Source organism: Delphinus delphis, chromosome 4, assembly GCF_949987515.2.
Source record: "Delphinus delphis chromosome 4, mDelDel1.2, whole genome shotgun sequence".
Classification (NCBI taxonomy): domain Eukaryota; kingdom Metazoa; phylum Chordata; class Mammalia; order Artiodactyla; family Delphinidae; genus Delphinus; species Delphinus delphis.
In genome coordinates this window covers 34476289-34498588 of record NC_082686.1, presented here as the reverse complement: position 1 = coordinate 34498588, position 22300 = coordinate 34476289, and the positions used below count along the sequence as shown (strand labels likewise).

Below are 22300 nucleotides of genomic sequence, written 5' to 3'. Positions count from 1 at the left end.
AACTTGAGTAATTTGATCTTTTTGTGACTCGGTTTCCCTGTCTGCATAGTGAGGATTAATAATAGCATCCTGCCTACAGCAAGAGGTTCTTGCGGGGCCTAAATTAATTAACACAGCCAAGCTTTGGGGAAGCTGCAAAATGGTACTGCACATGTATTCAAAAGTTACTATTGTTGTGGCTATTCAATAATTATTTAGGTATTTTAAGCGTGTCAAGACACTAGGTGCTTTGAGGATATTCTCCCAATTTTGGAAAAATTATTATCTTAGGCGAGGGCTTGCAACCTTTGAGGGTGGGCAAAAAATATCTTGACATCCTTTTGATTTTTTAAGAGCAAAGATATTCTATATAATTAAAACAAGCCAAGTAACCAGTGGCAGCAACAGTCAAGAGATTACTTTTCAAGCACTAATTGAATTGATCTTCCAAATATGGACTGTGCAGTTCTAAATTAGCAGGTGGAATGGAGAAGGTCAGATAAGTCTCCATAAGAGGTAGAGGAATACAGCACTGCAAGCACATGAGAAATAGAACACTGCCTATAATAGAATTCTGATCCAACTCGGTCAAAAGGTAAAGATTGGTCCTGTCTTCTCAGCAGCAGCATCTTGTTTTCGATAACTACTGATGCTTTAGGAATGACTCCATTTATTTTATTCTTTAATTTTTTTATGTTTTTTTATTGGGGTATAGTTGTTTCCCAGTGTTGTGCTAGTTTCTACTGTACAGCAAAGTGGAGTTACCTGTGCTATACAGCAGGTCCTTATTAGTTATCTATTTTATACATATAAGTGTATATATGTCCATCCCAATCACTGAGTTCATCACACCCCCCAACACTTACCCCCTGCTTTTCCCCCTTGGTGTCCTTACATTTGTTCTCTACATCTGTGTCTCTATTTCTGCTTTGCAAACAGGTTCATCTGTACCATTTTTCTAGATTCCACATATATGCGTTAATATACAATATTTGCTTTTCTTTTTCTGACTTACTTCACTGTATGACAGTCTCTAGGTCCAGCCACACCTCTACAAATGATCCAATTTCGTGACTTTTTATGGCTGAGTAATATTCCATTGTACCAATGTACCACATCTTCTTTATCCATTTGTCTGTCAATGGACATTTAGGTTGCTTCCATGACCTAGCTATTGTAAATAGTGCTGCAATAAACATTGGGGTGCATGTGTCTTTTTGAATTATGGTTTTCTCAGGATATATGCCCGGTAGTGGGATTGCTGGATCATATGGTAATTCTATTTTTAGTTTTTTAAGGAACCTCCATCTGTTCTCCATAGTGGCTGTATCAATTTACATTCCCACCAGCAGTGCAAGAGGGTTCCGTTTTCTCCACACCCTCTCAAGCATTTATTGTTTGTAGATTTTCTGATGATGCCCATTCTAACCAGTGTGAGGTGATACCTCATTGTAGTTTTGATTTGCATTTCTCTAATAATTAGTGATGTTGAACAGCTTTTCTTGTGCCTCTTAGTCATCTGTATATCTTCTTTGGAGAAATGTCTGTTCAGGTCTTCTGCCCATTTTTGGATTGGGTGGTTTGTTTTTTTAATATTGAGCTGCATGAGTTGTTTATATATTTTGGAGATTAATCCTTTGTCCGTTGATTCATTTGCAAATATTTTCTCCCATTCTGAGGGTTGTCTTGTTTATGGTTTCCTTTGCTGTGCAACAGTTTTTAACTTTCATTAGGTCCATGTGTTTATTTTTGTTTCTATTTCCATTATTCTAGGAGGTGGGTCAAAAAAGATCTTGCTGTGATTTATGTCAAAGAGTGTTCTTCCTATGTTTTCCTCTAAGAGTTTTATAGTGTCTGGTTTTACACTTAAGTCCTTAATCCATTTTGAGTTTATTTTTGTGTATGGTGTTAGGGAGTGTTCTAATTTCATTCTTTTACTTGTAGCTGTCCAGTTTACTCAGCACCACTTATGGAAGAGACTGTCTTTTCTCCACTGTATATCCTTGCCTCCTTTTTCATAGATTAGTTGACCATAGGTGTGTGAGTTAATCTCTGGGCTTTCTATCCTGTTCCATTGATCTATATTTCTGTTTTTCTGCCAGTACAATGTTGTCTTGATTACTGTAGCTTTGTAGTATAGTATAAAGGCAGGAAACCTGATTCCTCTAGCTCCATTTTTTTTTTTTTTTCTCAAGATTGCTTTGCCTATTCAGGGTCTTTTGTGTCTCCACTCAAATTTTAAGATTTTTTGTTCTAGCTCTGTAAAAAATGCCATTGGTAATTTGATAGGGATTGCATTGAATCTGTAGATTGCTTTGGGTAGTATAGTCATTTTCACAATATTGATTCTTCCAATCCAAGAACATGGTATATCTCTCCATCAGTTTGTGTTATCTTTGATTTCTTTCACCAGTGTCATACTTTTCTGAGTACAGGTCTTTTACTTTCTTAGATAGGTTTATTCCTAGCTATTTTATTCTTTCTGTTGCAATGGTGAGTAGGATTGTTTACTGAATTTTTCTTTGTGATCTTTTGTTGTTACTGTCTAGGAATGCAAGAGATTTCTGTGCATTGGTTTTATATCCTGCAACTTTACCAAATTCGTTGATTAGCTCTAGTAGTTTTCTGGTGGCATCTTTAGGATTTTCTATGTATAGTATCATGTCATCTGAAAGGAGTGACAGTTTTACTTCTTCTTTTCCATTTTGTATTCCTTTTATTTCTTTGTTTTCTCTGATTCACATGGCTAGGACTTCCAAAACTATGTTGAATAATAGTGGTGAGAGTGGACATCCTTGTCTCTTTCCTGATCTTAGAGGAAATGCTTTCAGTTTTTCACCATTGAGAATGGTGTTTGCTGTGGGTTTGTCATATATAGCCTTTATTATGTTGAGGTAGGTTCCCTCTATGCCCACTTTCTGGAGTTTTGACCGTAAATTGGTGTTAAATTTTGTCAAAAGCTTTTTCTGCATCTATTGAGATGATCATATTGTTTTTCTCCTTCGATTTGTTAATATAGTGTATCACATTGATTGATTTGCATAGATTGAAGAATCCTTGCATCCCTTGGATAAATCCCACTTGATCATGGTGTATCATCCTTTTAATGTGTTGCTGGATTCTGTTTGCTAGGATTTTGTTGAGGATTTTTGCATCTATACTCATCAGTGATATTGGTCTGTAATTTTCTTTTTTTGTAGTATCTTGATCTGGCTTTGGTATCAGGGTGATGGTGGCCTCATAGAATGAGTTTGGGAGTGTTTCTTCCTCTGCAATTTTTTGGAAGAGTTTGAGAAGGATGGGTGTTAGCTCTTCTCTAAATGTTTGATAGAATTCACCTGTGAAGCCATCTGGTTCTGGACATTTGTTTGTTGGAAGATTTTTAATCACAGTTTCAATTTCATTACTTGTGATTGGTCTGTTCATATTTTCTATTTCTTCCTGGTTCAGTCTTGGAAGGTTATACCTTTCTAAGAATTTGTCCATTTCTTCCAGGTTGTCCATTTTATTGGTATAGAATTGCTTGTAGTAGTCTCTTACGAAGCTTTGTATTTCTGCAGTGTCCATTTTAACTTGTCCTTTTTCATTTCTAATTTTATTGATTTGAGTCTCCTCCCTGTTTTTCTTGATGAGTCTGGCTAAAGGTTTATCAATTTTGTTCATCTTCTCAGAGAACCACCTTTTAGTTTTATTGATCTTTGCTATTGTTTCTTTTGTTTCTATTTCATTTATTTCTGCTCCGATCTTTATGATTTCTATCCTTCTACTAATTTGGGGGCTTTGTTTGTTCTTTCTGTAGTTCCTTTAGGTGTAAGGTTAAATTGTTTATTTGAAAATTTTCTTGTTTTTCAGGTAGGATTTTATTGCTCTAAACTTCCATCTTAGAACTGCTTTTGCTGCAACCCATAGATTTTGGGTCGTTGTGTTTTCCTTGTCATTTGTCTCTAGGTATTTTTTGATTTCCTCTTTGATTTCTTCAGTGATGTCTTGGTTACTTAGTAGCGTATTGCTTAGCCTCCATATGTTCGTTTTTTTACGGTTTTTTTCCTGTAATTTATTTGTAATCTCATAGCATTGTGGTCAGAAAAGATGTTTAATACAATTTCAATTTTCTTCAATTTACCAAGGCTTCATTTGTGACCCAAGATATGATCTATCCTGGAGAATGTTCCATGTGCACTTGAGAAGAAAGTGTAATCTGTGGTTTTCAGATGGAATGCCCTATAAATATCAATTAAATCCATCTGGTTTATTGTGTCATTTAAAGCTTCTGTTTCCTTATTTATTTTCATTTTGGATGATCTGTCCATTGGTATAAGTGAGGTGTTAAAGTCCCCCACTATTATTGTGTTACTGTCGATTTCCTCTTTTATAGCTGTTAGCAGTTGCCTTATGTATTGAGGTGCTCCTATGTTGGGTGCATATATATTTATAATTATTATATATTCTTCTTGGATTGATCCCTTGATCATTATGTAGTGTCCTTTCTTGTCTCTTGTAACATTCTTTATTTTAAAGTCTATTTTATCTGATATGAGTATTGCTACTCCAGGTTTCTTCTAATTTCCATTTGCATGGAATATCTTTTTCCATCCCCTCACTTTCAGTCTGTATGTGTCCCTAGGTCTGAAATGGGTCTCCTGTAGACAGCATAAGGTATGGGTCTTGTTTTTGTATCCATTCAGCAAGCCTGTGTCTTTTGGTTGGAGCATTTAATTCATTCATATTTAAGGTAATTATCGATATGTATGTACCTATTACCATTTTCTTAATTGTTTTGGGTTTGGTTTTTAGGTCCTTGTCTTCTCTTGTGTTTCTGACTTTGAGAAGTTCCTTCAGCATTTGTTTTAGAGCTGGTTTGGTGGTGCTGAATTCTCTTAGCTTTTGCTTGTCTGTAAAGCTTTTGATTTCACCATCCAATCTCAATGAGATCCATGCTGGGTAGAGTATTCTTGGTTGTAGGTTATTCCCTTTCATCACTTTAAATATATTGTACCAGTCCCTTCTGGCTTGAAAAGTTTCTGCTAAGAAATCAGCTGTTAACCTTATGGGAGTCCCTTGTACATTAGTTGTCGTTCTTCCCTTGTTGCTTTTAATTTTCCTTCATCTTTAATTTTTGTGAATTTGATTACTATATGCCTTGGTGTATTTCTCCTTGGAGTTATCCTGCCTGGGACTCTCTGCACTTCCTGGACTTGGGTGGCTATTTACTTCCCCATGTGACGGAAGTTTTCAATTATAGTGTCTTGAAATGTTTTCTCGGGTCCTTTCTCTCTCTCTCTCTTCTCCTTCTGGGGCCCCTATAATGTGAATGTTTGTGCATTTAATGTTGTCCCAGAGGTCTCTTAGACTGTCTTCATTTCTTTTCATTCTTTTTTCTTTATTCTGTTCCATGGCAGTGAATGCCACCATTCTGTCTTCCAGGTCACTTACCTGTTCTTCTGCCTCAGTTATTCTGCTATTGATTCCCTGTAGTGTATTTTTCATTTCAGTTATTGTATTGTTCATCTCTGTTTGTTTGTTCTTTAATTCTTCCAGGTCTTTGTTAAGCATTTCTTGCATCTTCTCAATCCTTGCCTCCATTCTTTTTCCTAGGTCCTAGATCATCTTCACTATTATTATTCTGAATTATTCTTCTGGAAGGTTGCCTATCTCTACTTCATTTAGTTGTTTTTCTGGGGTTTTATCTTGTTCCTTCATCTTGGACATAGTCCTCTGCCTTTTCATTTTGTCTGTCTTTCTGTGATTGTGGTTTTCGTTCCGCAGGCTGCAGGATTGTAGTTCTTCTTGCTTCTGCTGTCTGCCCTCTGGTGGATGAGGCTCTCTAAGAGGCTTGTGCAGGCTTCCTGATGGGAGGGACCTGTGGTGGGTTGAGCTGGGTGTTGCTCTGGTGGGTAGAGCTCAGTAAAACTGTAATCCACCTGTGGTTGGGGCTGTGTTCCTTCCCTGGTTGTTGTTTGGCCAGAGGCGACCCAGCACTGGAGCCTGCAGGCTCTTTGGTGGGGCTAATGGTGGATTCTCAGAGGCCTCAAGCCAATGAATACTTCCCAGAACTTCTGCTGCCAGTGTCCTTGTCCCTGTGGTGAGCCACAGCCATCCCCTGCCTCTGCAGGAGACCCTCCGACACTAGCAGGTAGGTCTGGTTTAGACTCCTATGGGGTCACTGCTCTTTCCCTCGGGTCCTGGTGTGCACACTACTTTGTGTGTGCCCTCTAAGTGTGGAGTCTCTGTTTCCCCCCATCCTGTCGAAGTCTTGCAATCAAATCCCACTGGCCTTCAAAGTCCAATTCTCTGGGGATTCCTCCTCCCATTGCTGGACCCCAGGTTGGGAAGCCTGATGTGGGGCTCAGAACCTTCACTCCAGTAGGTGAACTTCTGTGGTTTAATTGTTCTCCAGTTTGTGAGTTGCCCACCCAGCAGTTATGGGATTTGATTTTATCATGATTGCACCCCTCCTACCATTTCATTGCAGCTTCTCCTTCATCTCTGGATGTTGGGTATCTTTTTTGGTGAGTTCCAGTGTCTTTCTATTGATGATTGTTTAGCAATTAGTTGTGGTTCCAGTGCTCTTGGAGGAGGGAGTGAGTGCATGTCCTTCTACTCCACCATCTTGAACCAATCTAGGAATGACTCATTTTAAATAAGTCTTTAGACTCCAGATGAAGTGATCACTGGTTTTAATGTAAAAATAAGGGAACCCAATTAATCAACTGTAATTCAATTAAAAAAAAAATTGGTTGTTGGTTAGGGATGATTTCTTAAGCAAGGTGTGTGTACCTAAAATATTCATTATAGTATTTCATATATTTTTGTATATGACATTGTGATTTTTGTAATAATTTATATTAATGCAATAAAATAATATAATAAAATTTTGGGGGGGCTTCCCTGGTGGCGCAGTGGTTGAGAGTCCCCCTGCCGATGCAGGGGACACAGGTTCGTGCCCCAGTCCGGGAAGATCCCACATGCTGCGGAGCATCTAGGCCCATGAGCCATGGCCGCTGAGCCTGTGCGTCCGGAGCCTGTGCTCCGCAATGGGAGAGGCCACAACAGTGAGAGGCCCGTGTACCGCAAAAAACAAACAAATAATAATAAAATAAAATTTTTTTAAAAGAATAAGGGAGCCCAAGTAGACCTGAAAATCCAATAAAACAGATTCATTCTTACCAGAGTTATCCTTCAAAGAGCCAAAGAAAAAAATGACATTAATATACATACCTAATATAAGAATGCATCATCATAATGGAACTCTTTATTAAACTGATCAATATGCGCTGGGATCCAATCAGGTTTCTTGAACATGACCCTAAGTGCTCTAGGTCTCATTCAACCACCTTCTGCCTCCCACATGCCTAGAATAAAGAGGGAAGGGGAGAAAAAATGTAATTTTTTTTCTTTTCCATGAAATTTCTGTCCATCATAACTAGTACACTGTATTTGCCAAAGCTTAATTTGCAAGCTCAATAATCCAAAGGATCTGCTGATTAAGTGTCAAATCTGTTTTCAAAGATAGCAACAAACAGAGCTCAAAGGAATCTTAAAATAGCCATATATGCTGCAGCATCACCAGGTACCATCCCAGTGTCTTCTTTATATGCTCCATCAGTTGCAACTGTTAAGCCAGAGGAGAACTGCATGTGTACTACTGTTGAAACGTATATGCTAAGGTCGGAGTATCTCACAAATGCCAAGAAGCTATAGGGCAGAACTTTTCCATTCTTCTTTACTGACAGTTTTTGGAACTCCATTTTAGCATAATGATTTCTCTATATTTTGGTTCCTGATATAGGAACTTATATTAACCTATATCTTAATCAGTGCATGAGGAGGGGCAGGGGTGCTCTCTGTCTCTTTTCTGATTCATAAATTCAAATTCCATGGCACAAATGGAAGAGCAGAGATTATTGAACCTGAAATGAATTAGATTCCTTTACAATAACTTAAGCAGTCTTAATGGTGAAATGTGAATAAAGCAATAGTTTTAGCATCTATTACTTTGCCAATTAATCTCCTTATCCTTAGGAAGTAGATCTGTTTATTCCCATTCTAAATTTGGTGATTCAAAGGTAGACTTCTAGTTTAAATAGGGTATTTGGCATAGAGGTATCTTTCTTATTGTCCCTCAGTTGTAGGCATTGAAAATATAAATTAAGTTGGGAAATGTTTTTTGCTCTATCCAGAATTATGAAAATGTTTAGGTTTTTTTTTTCAGACAAAATCAATTTTGATTCTTAAAGTTTACTCTTTTTCATATTCTAAATTAAATGAGATAATATATACTTCTACATTAATAAGATTTTTTTCTTAGAAAATATTTTGTGAACTAAAGCATGTATGTAAAAATTGAAATTATTATATATGTCACCCTTATTTTTCAAAATAATTTTTGATTTTTTATGACAAGTGTATATATATAGATTGTTAAGGGTCTAATGCCCTTTTCATCAAATGATGTTATCACTCTGATTATGTGCTATTGCTAACTTTTACAATTTCTAAGAACATTTCAAAACTTGCCTTTTAAATTTTTTTGTTTTGTTTTGTTTTGTTTTGTTTTGTTTTGCGGTACGCGGGCCTCTCACTGTTGTGGCCTCTCCCGTTGCGGAGCACAGGCTCCGGACGCGCAGGCTCAGTGGCCATGACTCACGGGCCCAGCCGCTCCGCGGCATGTGGGATCTTCCCGGACTGGGGCACGAACCCGTGTTCCCTCTGTCGGCAGGGGGACTCTCAACCACTGCGCCACCAGGGAAGCCCTAAGTATTTTTTATTTAAAGTTATTTTCAAATTTTCTGTTTTCAAATTTTTGCCATACTGTTTGCAAAAATTATGTAATCAATTTGTGTAATTAAATTGTGTAACTCAATTTTGACCCTAGAAGAACATAATACTTTGCCTGGATGACATAATATAGTAGATTATTGTGTGGTCAGTTATTTTTTGAGCCATACTAATGGTTTGCATAGTGATTAAGTCATTAAGGTAGTCAAAATAACTGGATAGATTAGCATGCATTTTGACTCTCTTAATAAATGAACTGGATTATAATGTGACATTCTGATTCCTTGTGAAGAATGGACTATAAAAATAGCTAGAAACAATGAAATTCATGGCTCTACATTACGCTGTCTCACATGTTCTTCATGTGATTCTAGCTACAAAATGTTTACGGCCTAATGGTTAGTAAGTGAGCCTAGTGAACATGTTTATCAGCATATTTTATTTGTGATGTGTGTACTAAATGGTTTCTATATACATATACTTAAATATGAGTTGTTCGTATTTAAATATAAGCATTTATGTTTAAATCTACTTAAAATATGTTCATATTTCTTTTGCCGTATGAATCAAAACTATTTATAGAATTAAAATTGTAAGTTGAGATTTACAGAGCCAATATTAGCACTAAATTATAGAGTCCCCAAATTGTTCATGTCTGTAATTGTCTCATCATAAGGATTAGCTCTAATTATCTTAAGTCCTTTAGTATAATTTGTAGTCGTTTCCTAACTACTAAGAACACTGATTTATATACTCAGAACCCTAGTAAAGAAGAAAAGTCCAAAATCCATAAATAGCCATAGTTAAGAAAAATCCGTTGCTTGGGGAAATTCTTTCATGTCGTTTATACTGCAGGGGCTCTAAAGCAACATGAACACATTCTGGTAATTAACAATGCAGTGAAAAAATATAATTACACAATACTCCCATTAATGATATTGTACAATTATCAACTGATGGTTTTTGAGCAGATAGTATTAAGAGGTCTCTAAGTGTGGCTGGAATTGGCACCATAAAGGTCCTTACATAAAATGGCCAGCATCATTGAGAGAGAATTCTTGGAGGATTTTTTTAACCATTAAATGACAAAATAGGAAACTCAATGCATTTACTGCAAACCTTGAAGTTCTCATGTCATCCAGTTTGTTTTACACTTAAATTTGGGCTAGCTAGAATACCAGAGAGTAAGACTGCTTCTAAATTATCAACATATAGTTATTCATATTTCATTAATGAAATCGGTGTGAGGTTATGAATCAGAGTAAATATCAAAAGTGCATAAGATCCAGTAAGAGATTGAGGTGATGTGTCCTGCTATATCACTGTGCCACACTGAGCACGGACCTATCATTTTTTGTCCTAGGCCTGACTTGTGTGTTTTATTGCTTCTTAGGAGACTTGGGCTAATCAGAATATTTTTATCTGCATATAGGACCAAATAATATCAGAGACATGTTTTTAAGGTAAAGGGAACTGAAATTCTTTTCTCCAGTTTCTGGTGCTGCTGAGAAATTTAGATTGGTCTTCAGTTTTAGAATGGCCCTGACAGAACAAATCAGAACCATTCTGATTATAACCTGCTGTCCCACTGATTAGTTACACCTAGTTACTATGATTCCCCAAACTAAACAGCTAGAATAAATACATAGCAAATTCCTTTAGAAGGGCAGGACAACTGTCTCTTGATTCATGCCTGTTTTGAGAAGACCTGGAGAGAGAAATGATTGAATCTGATTGTTGATTTCTTTTATTTCTCCTCTTTTGCTTTGGTCTGTTGTTGCTTTAGTCTGTAGTGTCATTGTGGAAATAGGGCATCCTTTGGACTGGATTTGTCGGGACCATTGGTAATAGTCCTGCTTTGTTCATGAGTACCTCCAGCTTCCTTTTGTTGAACCAATCTTATAACATCTTACCTATCACAGTCAAAGAAACTATTGAATGGAAGAGATTATATTAGCAATCAAATCATGATGTGGTTTTATATGACATTAAAAACTGTGTAAATTGTAGGGAAACTGATTATGGCATTGAAATACGTGGGTTCCCCACACTTAACAACTGCAAGGATGTAATATTATCTTTTGGAAGTACTGGATTGCAAATCAGACTGTGAGACATTGAGTAATCCAGTAAACTGTTAGCATTTGTGAAATTTTTCTCAGGTGACCATGTTCTTTTCCTAAATCACTGTTACTTTTGATTCAAAATTAGAAAAACTGTTCCCTAGTTGTTACATTCATAATATAAATTTCTCAAAATTCCATCATTTAAAAACTGCTTTAATCTTTAATGTTCAAAGCTAACCAGCTGTATTGGTGTATCTTATTTTTTTTAAACAGTTGTAAGAGGTCTTTATCACAGAAACCTCAAGGGAAAACATTGTGTTCATTTGCAGAGTTGACATGCATTGGACATACAGTGGTCTCAGTCAATGAAAATCAGCTGTTCTGTTCTTTAATTTTTTTTCCCTAAAGCCCTGTTTGCTTTGCATTTTTCATTCCAGTTCTAAACTATAAAAGCCTTTTTCTTTTATTTTTTTTAACCATCAGTCAAGCTTTCAGTTAAAGTGACTGAAAATAGTAAAATATTCACAAAGTCAGAAATGGAGAGATACTGTCACAATGAAGACAGCAATCTGTAATATTATTTTTACTGTTTGCTTTGTTAATAGTAATTAAATATGTGTAATTAAATATGTGTAAAACAGCACATAGATAAGCATCAAGCAGTTCAAATCAGTTCTCAGCTTTATGAAAATTATTTTAGATTTAAGTGTATTAAAGAATATCTTGTGAAATATGCACATATTGATCCCTCTATTACTTACTCCATCATTCATTCTTTTATTTAGTCATCATTGGCACCTACTTTGTCCATTGGCACCTACTAAAAGTTAGAAATATGAAGATATATGGCCTATACCCTGGTAAACCTCATGGTCTAGTGGGAAGGACTGATCATAAACTTGAAAAAGAATTACAAATTGTTAAGTGTTCAGAAAAAAACAAAAATGATGCTGTGATAGGAAATGGCATGGAGATACCATCAGATATAGAGTTATCAAGGAATACGTCTCCGTGGAACTGGGATTTTTCAAGATCTAAGAGATAGGGAACTAGCCAGGTAAAGAGTGTTCTGAACAGAGGGGCAGGCAGGGGCCAAGACCAAGAGGAAGGGAAGGATGTGGAGTGTTCAAGGAACAGAAAGGGCCCTGTGGCCAGAGCCTGGTGAGGGGAGAAGGGGTAAGTGAAGAGCAGATCTGAGATGGGAGCTGTACATTTTCAAGAAGGAGCTGAGTCAGGACTCCGCGGGGCAGGCAAAGAATGTGGATTGTATTTTCGGTGCAGTGGCAAGCTTCTTGATTGATTTAAATTGGATCGGGGCCTAAAATACACTTAGGATACCTTTTACTGTTACCATTAAGGTTTTGTTCTTAAAATAACAGGAGAAAACACAAACCAGAACGATAATAAAAGTGACTTGATGTGAGCAATCTTTTGTATGTTACTTTTATTCCCCTGAATAGAATAACATTGTGAACTGGAGGGCAGCCTTCCTTCACCACCTGATAGCGCCTAAAAGGAGCAGCGAGGGCTATTTCTGTCCCTAGTGTCTGAGGAGCATTGGTTTTTGTAAAGCGTATGGAGCCCTCTAGCGGTGACTGTTTTAAAGGCGTCTTACATTGATGCCAGAACTGTTGGAACTGTGTTTTAAAGGAGTCTTACATTGATGCCAGAACTGTTGGAACTGTGGGATTTGAGTCTCCTCAGAGCCAGTAGAATTGTAAAGGTAACTGTAATTTAGGCAAATGTGAAACTGCATCATGCCTCAGTCACTCTGACATGATGACATCACTCCCAGTTTTTCTTTCAAATGCACTGACTCTATTGTGTTGTCTTAGGTGTACATTCCAAACCGAGTGGCCCTCGTCCTTCAGAATGTGGACCTGCCCAACTGAAGAGATCTGATTTCAGCTCCAGCAAAGAAAGATGTGCACTTTGTTTTCCCACGCTTGTTGTCCCAGAGCTTGTAATGTGTAAGCTTTTCAAAATATATTTGTCTAGCCTAAATGTCAGATGTCTGAAATTCAATACTGGTTTATGAAAATGAATGTCAAACTTTTCTTTAAGGAGGAGAGGGGAACATATTTGTTGGAATTTTGGAGATCCTAGACTATATTTTCCAGCCATCTGAACAGCTAGGATCCTCAAATGAAGTGTGATATATCATGTCTTCAAACAATTTTGCCTTACAAGCCAGTTATTTAGTCCTTTTAAGTTCAGATTTGAATCATGTGCCATGTTTGATTATTTCTGTTGAATGTATACAGCATCTTTTTTAAGGCGCTATCTGGTGACTTTATTTGTTCTGGTATCTCTTGATCTAAATTACAAAATACCAAGATTGTTACTCTCCTTTTTCAAATTGTGTTTAGAAATACTGTAATAAGTATATAATAATAATATAAAACTAAGAATTGTGTCAAAGATAAAAGTTGTTGCCTGTGAACTCATCCATGCCTTTTTTTGCATAAGTTTTATCTTGTGATCTCTTGTTCACTTAGTATCTTGGTAGATGCTAATATCTTCATTTCTTGGTAATTGTAACATTTCAGAAACTATCTTTTACTTTTAGTCAATAAAAAAAAATTGCAAAATTGCCTTTGATAATGATTATTTTGCTGTGATGTTATGGGGATTGATTTAAAGTGAATATTAAAATGCCTCTCTCAACTCTGAGACCTTCCCCACATATGTGCACATTGCACGATGGACTAGGCGTGGGGATTAATACTATTTTTTTCTTTAGGTACTATTTGGTAAGTTGAAATTATACTAAATAACTCAGATATCTAAGCTACTTTTGAGCTCTAAACCTCAACGCTTTTAGAAGCTGAATTAACTATCTCAACTCCATGGGATACTCCATCATGAAATTACCCCTTGGTTTATTAAATAGCAGGCCACAGGTAATTCATTCATAACTGAGAAATTATGATGCACTTATGAGGCATAAAGTATCTGTCACTTTTTAAAAGATTTAATATTTTCCTTTACATTAATACTGACTGCTTCTTTTTTTGTTTGTTTTTAGCTTGATTATCATGACTAATAAGGAGTACATGAAAGTCTATTAAAAACTGCTTCAGTAATGGAAGAGATTAGCAAAAGAGACTTCCTTTTATAGCTAAGCCTGCATATTAACCATCTTTCTTATAACCTGAGTAAAGCCTTGCATCTAGGTCTGACACATGTTATTTGCCTTAATTTCAAAAGTACAGTAATAGTTTGATTTCCTGACAGTGATGCCAGATGATGATGACACACATTAGGAAAGACTACTGAAAGCCTTCTGTAATGCTTTTGCCCTTACAGATGTGTTATTAACGTTTTAGCACTGCCATGATTTGTGTACTGTGCCTGTTATTGATAATAACATGACGTACAACCATGATGTTTTGTGTTCTAGTTTATAATTTCTTACCTTTGCATTTCTTATGTTTAAAGAGATATGCTAATTTTCTATCATGACTCTTTAAAAAATGACAGATTACTTCACACCTAGAACTCATTTTTTTGTTTGTTTGTTTTTTTGACTTCAACCTCTGTGGAAAGTAAAAAGACCAGAGTAGTTATATGCTATATTTTCATTATGTTGATTGACCTTACTATTATGGTCTTTAGATTTCACAGTGTAAAGTTCGAATTTAACAATGTAATGTAAGTTAATTGCCTTTGTCAAGTGTTCCCCTGCCACAAGAACAATAAACAGATGTTTTAGGTGTGAAACATAAAAATACATGCAAAGAAATAAAATATCGAGTCCAAGTAGAATGTAATAGTTGGATTTTTCTTCCCTGTTGTATCAAACAGCCTTTATAGAACAGTTTAATATTTGTGCTATATTTCACTTTACATCTTCATTTTTGATTCAGTAACATTCTCATCATCATGTAGTCCAGTGGGAAGTTTTTTCTTTTTACTGGTTAAACATTTTCAATAATCACAACAGAGAGATGCAAAATTTTACTCTGTCTGCCTTATAATAATGGCTTTTTCCTCTGCTGTGTTGATTACCAACATCAAAAATGAGAGTGATCTATCTTTGTTGGCTTTTTTAGGATAAATATTTTTACTGTTTTAATTTTTTATGTTCTAGAAAACACGGATGAGTACAGATATCTTCCCATCATTTTTTAATATTAGCAAATATTAGTAATTGCTCTATTATCCAAAAGAGAATTTACCCCTCATGCTAATGATGCTTGATGTTTTAGTTTAATATTAGCTTACTCAGAAAATACCATAGTTTTTAATAATCAAAACTTGCACTGTAAACATTTTTCCTGGAATGTCTCTCACTTTATAGCACTTGAACTCTGAGGGTCACCTCCTTTCATATTTTCTTTTCTGTACCTTTGATGTTTCTCACTTTGCCCTGCTCTTAGCTGATGTATTCATCTCTAACATAAAATGAGGGATTTAGCCACCATGTTCCTCAAGATCAAAAAATAACCAGTGACAATAAACTGACTTTTATGGTAGCAACTGTAAAAGAATGCATGTATTTTTTCCTCTTGACTCCACACTCCCCTTAGCAATATCAACTCAACATTTGTCACCCATCAGGGTTATAGCCGTTGCTATGCGGGCTCATACAGGAGGCTGTCTGGATAAGGAGCCTATTCTTCAAATAATACAGGAGAGAGAGCAGATAGATCTGGGGGAAACGATGAAGGGTAATGTGTTTTCCTCTAGTGTTCTGCTTGCAGCTTCAGGGCAAATATCTTTTCACTGTCTCTGGTCCTGCAGCCATTGAATCAGGTGATGAAAGCATCATAAAATAGGTTTGCTATTGCTCTTCCTGTTTAGAATGAACCAGAGCAGACATACCTGATAGAAAGCAAAACAGGGAAGCAGTTTTCTGCCTGGCCTTACACCTCTCATATTATTTCTTTTTGCCTGTTTTGAATCATGCCCTTAACTACAGTTCTTTACAGTGGTGGGGTTTCATTAATCTACACATTCCTTATAGGGAGACAAGCACTGAGCTATGAACTTTGCTAGGTAGAATATTCTGATGAAAGAAAATAGAAATCTAAGGCACAGCAATGTCATGTCCTTTACGCAATAGAGTTCATTTATCATTCACAATGCGTGAGGCTTGAAATGTAGACAAATTTTCCCACTAAAGCCAGCCTTCAGGGGGAGAAAAATCATACGAACTCCCTACTAATTTTTCTGCTCTATTATCTTATTAGTGGTGATTTGTAGAGAATTGCAGAGAAACATTCATAATTTAGGGCAGAATTTCTTAATTGGTAGTATGAGGAATTAAGATACAGTAGTTATAAGTATTTTTGTCTCCATAATTTAAAATATTACATCTGGATTTTAACTCTTGGCAAAAACTGTGCAGAGAATGTGATGTTTATTTACATGAAAAAAAGGGATTTTGTGATAGATCTGCTTATACCAAAGGGCGTGTCATTCACAAGTTTACTTATTACTTACAGGGTTTTTTGTCATTTCTGCTGTACCAGAGAGAGGTCTTTGACCCTCATATAAGACTGTTGCATAGACTGTTTCACTTAGAAACCTGCACTGAGCTTTAAAGGAAGTGTGTGATATAATGGTTAGAAGACCTGAGTTCAAGTTATAGCTCTTAATTCCCAGTGCCTCATTTTAGAAAGCACTCAGTGACTTTTCCATGGTTTTGAGACAATTAGTAAAAAAGAGCATCGTCATTGGTTTTATAAATGGCTGTTGTTTGATCGATAGCTACATGGATGGTGAGTCAGCATTTGTAGACATTTTCCAAGTTTGTTGTCAGGAACACACTGTCCCCATCACCTGCCACTTGTCTGTCCTTCGAGGCTTCTGCACTGTTATCAGTACTGTCCCAGGCAGGGGGTGTGGGCTGCTTTACAGAGAAGGGGATTTTGCATTTCCACCACCACTGCAGATGCCCGAAACGTCAGACCTACTCCACCACTGCTTTTATTTTTTAATTTTAGCTTCTGCTCTGAAGGCACTAGAAAGTCCCAGTGAATTCCTTCTCATGCAGTCAGTGGACTGTCCCAGCTACTCTCAGACTCTGCTCTTAAGTAACCCAGCCTTATGAAGAAAAGTTAGCAACCTCTTAATGGTAACCAGTAGATCAGGGTAAACCGTACACAAAGTGAAATAGCCACAGGTGCCCTCCAGGGAGACACAGCAACCAGGTGTTGAGGGTCTCTCTTTCCTTCTTCCTACTTTTTTTTTTTTTTAAGATGTTGGGGGTAGGAGTTTATTAATTAATTTATTTATTTTTGCTGTGTTGGGTCTTCATTTCTGTGCAAGGGCTTTCTCTAGTTGTAGTAAGCAGGAGCCACTCTTCATCGCGGTGTGTGGGCCTCTCACTATCATGGCCTCTCTTGTTGCGGAGCACAAGCTCCAGATGCGCAGGCTTCAGTAGTTGTGGCTCATGGGCCTAGTTGCTCCGTGGCATGTGGGATCCTCCAAGACCAGGGCTCGAACCCGTGTCCCCTGCATTAGCAGGCAGATTCTCAACCACTGTGCCACCAGGGAAGCCCCCTTCTTCCCCTTCTGCTCACAGCCCAGTATACACTGCTGGCAGGAGGAATAAATGCAGAGGAAACTTAAGAACTGCAAAAGAGAGCTCATAGTTTAGAAACAGTTTGGCCCATCATTTTTTGGATTGAAAGTCTGTACTGTCATTAGAAACACACATCTTTATTAAGTAAATATTTGCACAAAAGTAATTTCTTGAAGAAAGCAGAAAGTTATCAGCCACCAATCTGTAATTTCCACAGTTGTCTGGTACTTACAAAGAGACAATGGAAAGCAGAAAACTAACAAAATAGCTATCATGCCAAATTACTTTGCTGCACAAGGATATAAATTCAACGAGGTAAGTGTTCAAATTATTTGTGCATACTTGTCTAAGTTAATATGGGAAACAGCTGTAAATGTATGAATAAAACCCTTCTGACATACATGTATTTATAGTATATGCATGGGTGTGTGAATACACACAGATATACATATAATTTGTAAGTAAGATGAAAACTGACAAAGTTCACTGATTCCAAAATTTATATGGCCATATTAAGAGCATCAATCTGAACAAGAGTGATTTCATTTGGATTCGAAGGAGTTTGCAGGTCTTGCAATAAAATGCAATATATGTGTCTTAATCCTTTTAGGGAATTTCTCACCTCAGCCTATTTGGCTATAAGTCTTTTATTTTTCCTCTAGAAAGAGAGGAGGGTGGAAATGAAATAGTTTTATTGCTTCTTTATTTATATCCACTAAGGATTCTTTTTAACTGAGTTTGTAGTGTCACCTTCCATTCACTCCAGTAATATAAATAATGAAAAACACTGCATGTAATTTCATTTCACAGATGCCTCTAGCCATGTTGTCAACTATTGATTAAAACCAATCATATGATACAGAGATCCCTCCTCCAACACATACACACAGAGTCACTCCCTATCCCCTTTAATCTTTCTTATGATAAGTGAGCATCACTCAGCTATATAGAAACAGCAGTAGTATGCCTAATTCTACTAATTACAAGCAGATATACATATCTATATGTCAATCTCTCTCTCTCTCTCTCTCTCTCTCTATATATATATATATATATATTTTTTTTTTTTTTTTTAAAGACATACTGCATTGGCTACCATGTGTTGAGTGCTTTCTTGTTACTATGCCCTGTGCTGACACTTAATGCACATTATCACTGAGTCTCCTGAACTCTGAAAAATGATGATTATTATCCTTGTTTGGGTCCAGGCTCATGCCCATCCAACTCACTCTGCTGTCTTCCATCATGGATCACTGATGATCTCTGGATCAAGGGTAAAAATTTGATGCCCTCATTTGTATTGTTTGTTTGTCTTTTTTTTGGCCTCATGGCTTGTGGGATCTTAGTTCCCCAACCTAGGATCAAACCCAGGCCCCCCACAGTGGAAGTACAGAGTCCTAACCACTGGACCACCAGGGAATTCTCTTGTTTGTCTTTAGTTGGATTTGCATGTCTTCACTGGGGGAAGTGGATGGCATTTGAAGCCAAACTAGGGCATGTAATGCCCCACACTCTGTGGCAAGATAGTATTCAAGTTCCAGATAGTATTCAAGTTTTTGTCATGTGTTGCATAGAAACAAAAATTTAAAAGAGCTTGAACCCAGCTTCCAGGTCCTTGTTTCTAGTGTTATTTTCTAAAAGAATGAACCAGGATTCCTTGGAGAAATAGCTGATTTTAGGACTGGGTAGGGAATATACAAGATAAGCCTGGGGCTTCTTATAGTGCCAGAAAGTAGGGAGATGCCCCCAAATCAAAAGAATGGAATGTGTCAAAGGGAAACAGGGATTAATTGAAAGGCACACAATGGTCATACCTGAAATAATTTGAGCAATAAAATAAATATTGTGTTATTGTGTAACGTATAAAATAAATACCTATGAATTCATTCTGATATAAATGATCGAGTAAATAAATAAATGGGGAGAAGAGATAAATCTCCCGTACAGGAGAATGATGAAGATTTTCACAGACACTCCCCCTTAAGAAGGTAGAGCTTAACTCTCCTTACCCCCAACTCCCTCTGTGAGTGTGGGCTGCACTTAGTGACCACCTTCTAAAGAGCAGAGTAGGTAAAAGAGAATAATGACTTTGCAGTGGAAAAATCTGGAAAACTACCTCAGCCAGGTTGTCATGGTTAGCATCATCAGTAAGACACGTTGATAACATATACTCTCGAAATGATGTGATGAGAGTGATGAGAATGGCAAAAATACAATCCCCCAAAACTATAATTCTAGTCTAACCATGAGAAAAATATCACACATACACACACACACACACACACACACACACACACACACACACACACAAATGAAGGGTTGTATATATAATACATATACATGTGTGTATACATATACATTGTGTACATACATACAATATGGAGATCATATATCAAGAGATTACACATATAGGATTTTGTATGTGTGTATAAGATTTTATATATGTGTGCATATCTCTTTATATAATATATATAAGGCAAATATAAAGAGATTTACTTTAAGGAATTGGCTCACATAATTATGGGGACTGGCAAGTCCAAAATCTGTAGGTCAGGCTAGCAAAACTTGAAACTCAGATAAGAGCTTATATGGCCATCTTGAGGCAAAATTCCTTCTCTGGAAAACCTCAGTTTTTTGCTCCTAAGGCCTTCAACTGATTGGGTGAGGTCCCACCCACATTATCAAGAGTAATCTGTAAAATCAAGTCATCATAAGGGTCTTCCTCTACTTACAATGGAGTTACAGCCCAATAAAACCATCTTAAGTTAAAAAGATTGCAAGTCAAAATGTGTTTAATACATCTAACAAACTGAACATCACAGTTCAGTTTGCCCAGCCTACCTTAAAGGTGCTCAGAACACTTACTATTTGCCTACAGTTGGGCAAAATCATCTAACACCAAGCCTATTTTATAATCAGGTGTTGACTATCTCATGTAATTTATGGAATGCTGTACTGAAAGTGAAAGATAGAATGGTGCTAAGTATGTCAGTGGTTTGCCCTCATGATCATGTCAGACTGGGCACGGAGCTTGCTGCTGCTGCCCAGCATCCCAACAGTGTATCTTACCACTTATCACTAGCCCAGGAAAGGATCAAATTCAAAGTACAGTTTCTGCTGAATGTGTATTGCTTTCATTCCATTGTAAGTCAAAAAGTCGTTAAGTCGAAGCATCCTAAAACTGGGACCATCTGTAGATGTTAACCGCCATATCTACAAAATACCTTCACTGTAACACTTAAGTTAGCTTGTCATTATATAACGGGGTACTATAATCTAGCCAAGTTGACAAGAGTAACCATCATAGAGACACATACCCAGACAAGGAAATGCCAGACAAGATATGTCTAAGAATCTGTCAAAGCCCAGAGCTGGCTAAAGAGGCATGACAACTAAATGGGATGTGGTGTCCAAGATGGCTTCTGGAACAGAAAAGAAACATTAGGGAAAAACTGGTGAAATTCAAATAAAATGTAGAGTTTAGTTAATATATTTTTTTAGTTGTGTCAAAGGAGATGCCTGAACAGACAAATCTCCTTTACAGAGGAAATGTAGTGTTACAACAAATCACACCCAGTGTTCCAGGGAGACAAACCAAAACTGAAAGGAGACTGAACTTTGCAGGCTAAGAGCTTGAAAGCAATTTTCTAAAGTGGCTGAAATAATGATAACCAACCATCCTTTCCCCGTCTCCTTCCCTGACCAACAGACAAAGCAAAGCTCTAAAATCATGACTACATGAAAGCAAATGTCTAAAACGTATGTCTTGTTGATCTGTGTTGGATTACTGAGATACTATACTTAATTATTTGAGTAGTGGCCTGCAAGTGAGCAAATAAAACATTTGGAAACCAAGACTTGGGGTTTTTTCGTAAAACTTGTTCCACGTTTGACTTACTAGTAATCCATCCCATAGGCAAAATAATTCATTCAGATACTCAGGCATATATTTTTCAGCCATTTACCTTGGTACAACATTTCATGTTAAGAAATTATATTTGTAAATATTCTCCAAAAATTAGGAGCTTGCCTACAATCCTCAGGCTATGCAAAGTGAGGCTGAAATTACAGGTAAGTCCTAAAATCTTAACAACTGGACAAAACTAGAGTATTTTCCTTTCATATCTCATTTCAGTGCAGACCCCTCTGCACTAGGTGACCCCTCTCCATCTTGCAGTTATGCCATCTGGAATATGTGACCTCCAAAGTCACAATGGAAGAGAAAACTGTAGAATTACAAGAGTACATCCAGGATGGAGCTGGCTTACACCCTTCCTGTTTCACCTTCTTAGCCAGAATTCAGTCACACTCTTCTGACCTAACTGCAGGGGAGGCTAGATCTTTCTTTTTGCAGGAAGGGGAAACAGTGCAATAAAAATATAGCATAGCATCTGTCATAATTGTCAACTGAGTTTGGGAAATCTTATATGCTTTATTCCCCCTTACGGACTCATAATGCAAATTAAATATTAAAGACCCTGGGAATTCCTATAGTAAGGAAACTGGTCTAACATTTAACCAGTGTTTCCAGAACTTATTTAACATTGTTTAACTCAGTTCTCATCCACAAGGAACATCGATAAACATTTTGGGAAAAAAAACCCACTATGTTTGCTTAAACATAGTTATGATACACTAACTTGAAGATAACTTGCTCTTCTTTTTCTATGCTTCCATGACCAATAACTCTTCTTTCAAACTATTCTCTCTGTGTGTGTGTGTATGTGTGTGTGTGTGTGTGTGTTCAGTTCACTTTCCTTCAAGGTCAGCTGATCTAGGAGTCAATATTTGCATTAAAACCACTTCTTAATCTCATAATTTAATTGTCAGTGGACAATCTAATTTCCCTAGGTTCAGAATTCTCCTGATAGCTGTTTAACTGGATCCCCAAATACTGATCTCAAAGTTCTCTGGCCTGAGTTTCCCAAGGTTATAAGAAATCTTA

General features: G+C 36.9%; 1 protein-coding gene across 1 annotated transcript in view; it reads left to right on the top strand.

Moving 5' to 3' along the window:
- The window catches only part of GBE1 (1,4-alpha-glucan branching enzyme 1), a 292212-nt gene extending 278795 nt beyond the window's left edge, over window positions 1-13417 (top strand). The window contains exon 16 of the mRNA XM_060010479.1: window positions 12659-13417. Coding sequence (XP_059866462.1) covers window positions 12659-12715 — 57 coding nt within the window. The 3' untranslated portion in view covers window positions 12716-13417. The remainder of the gene's footprint in view (window positions 1-12658) is intronic.
- The last annotated feature ends 8883 nt before the right edge of the window (window positions 13418-22300 follow it).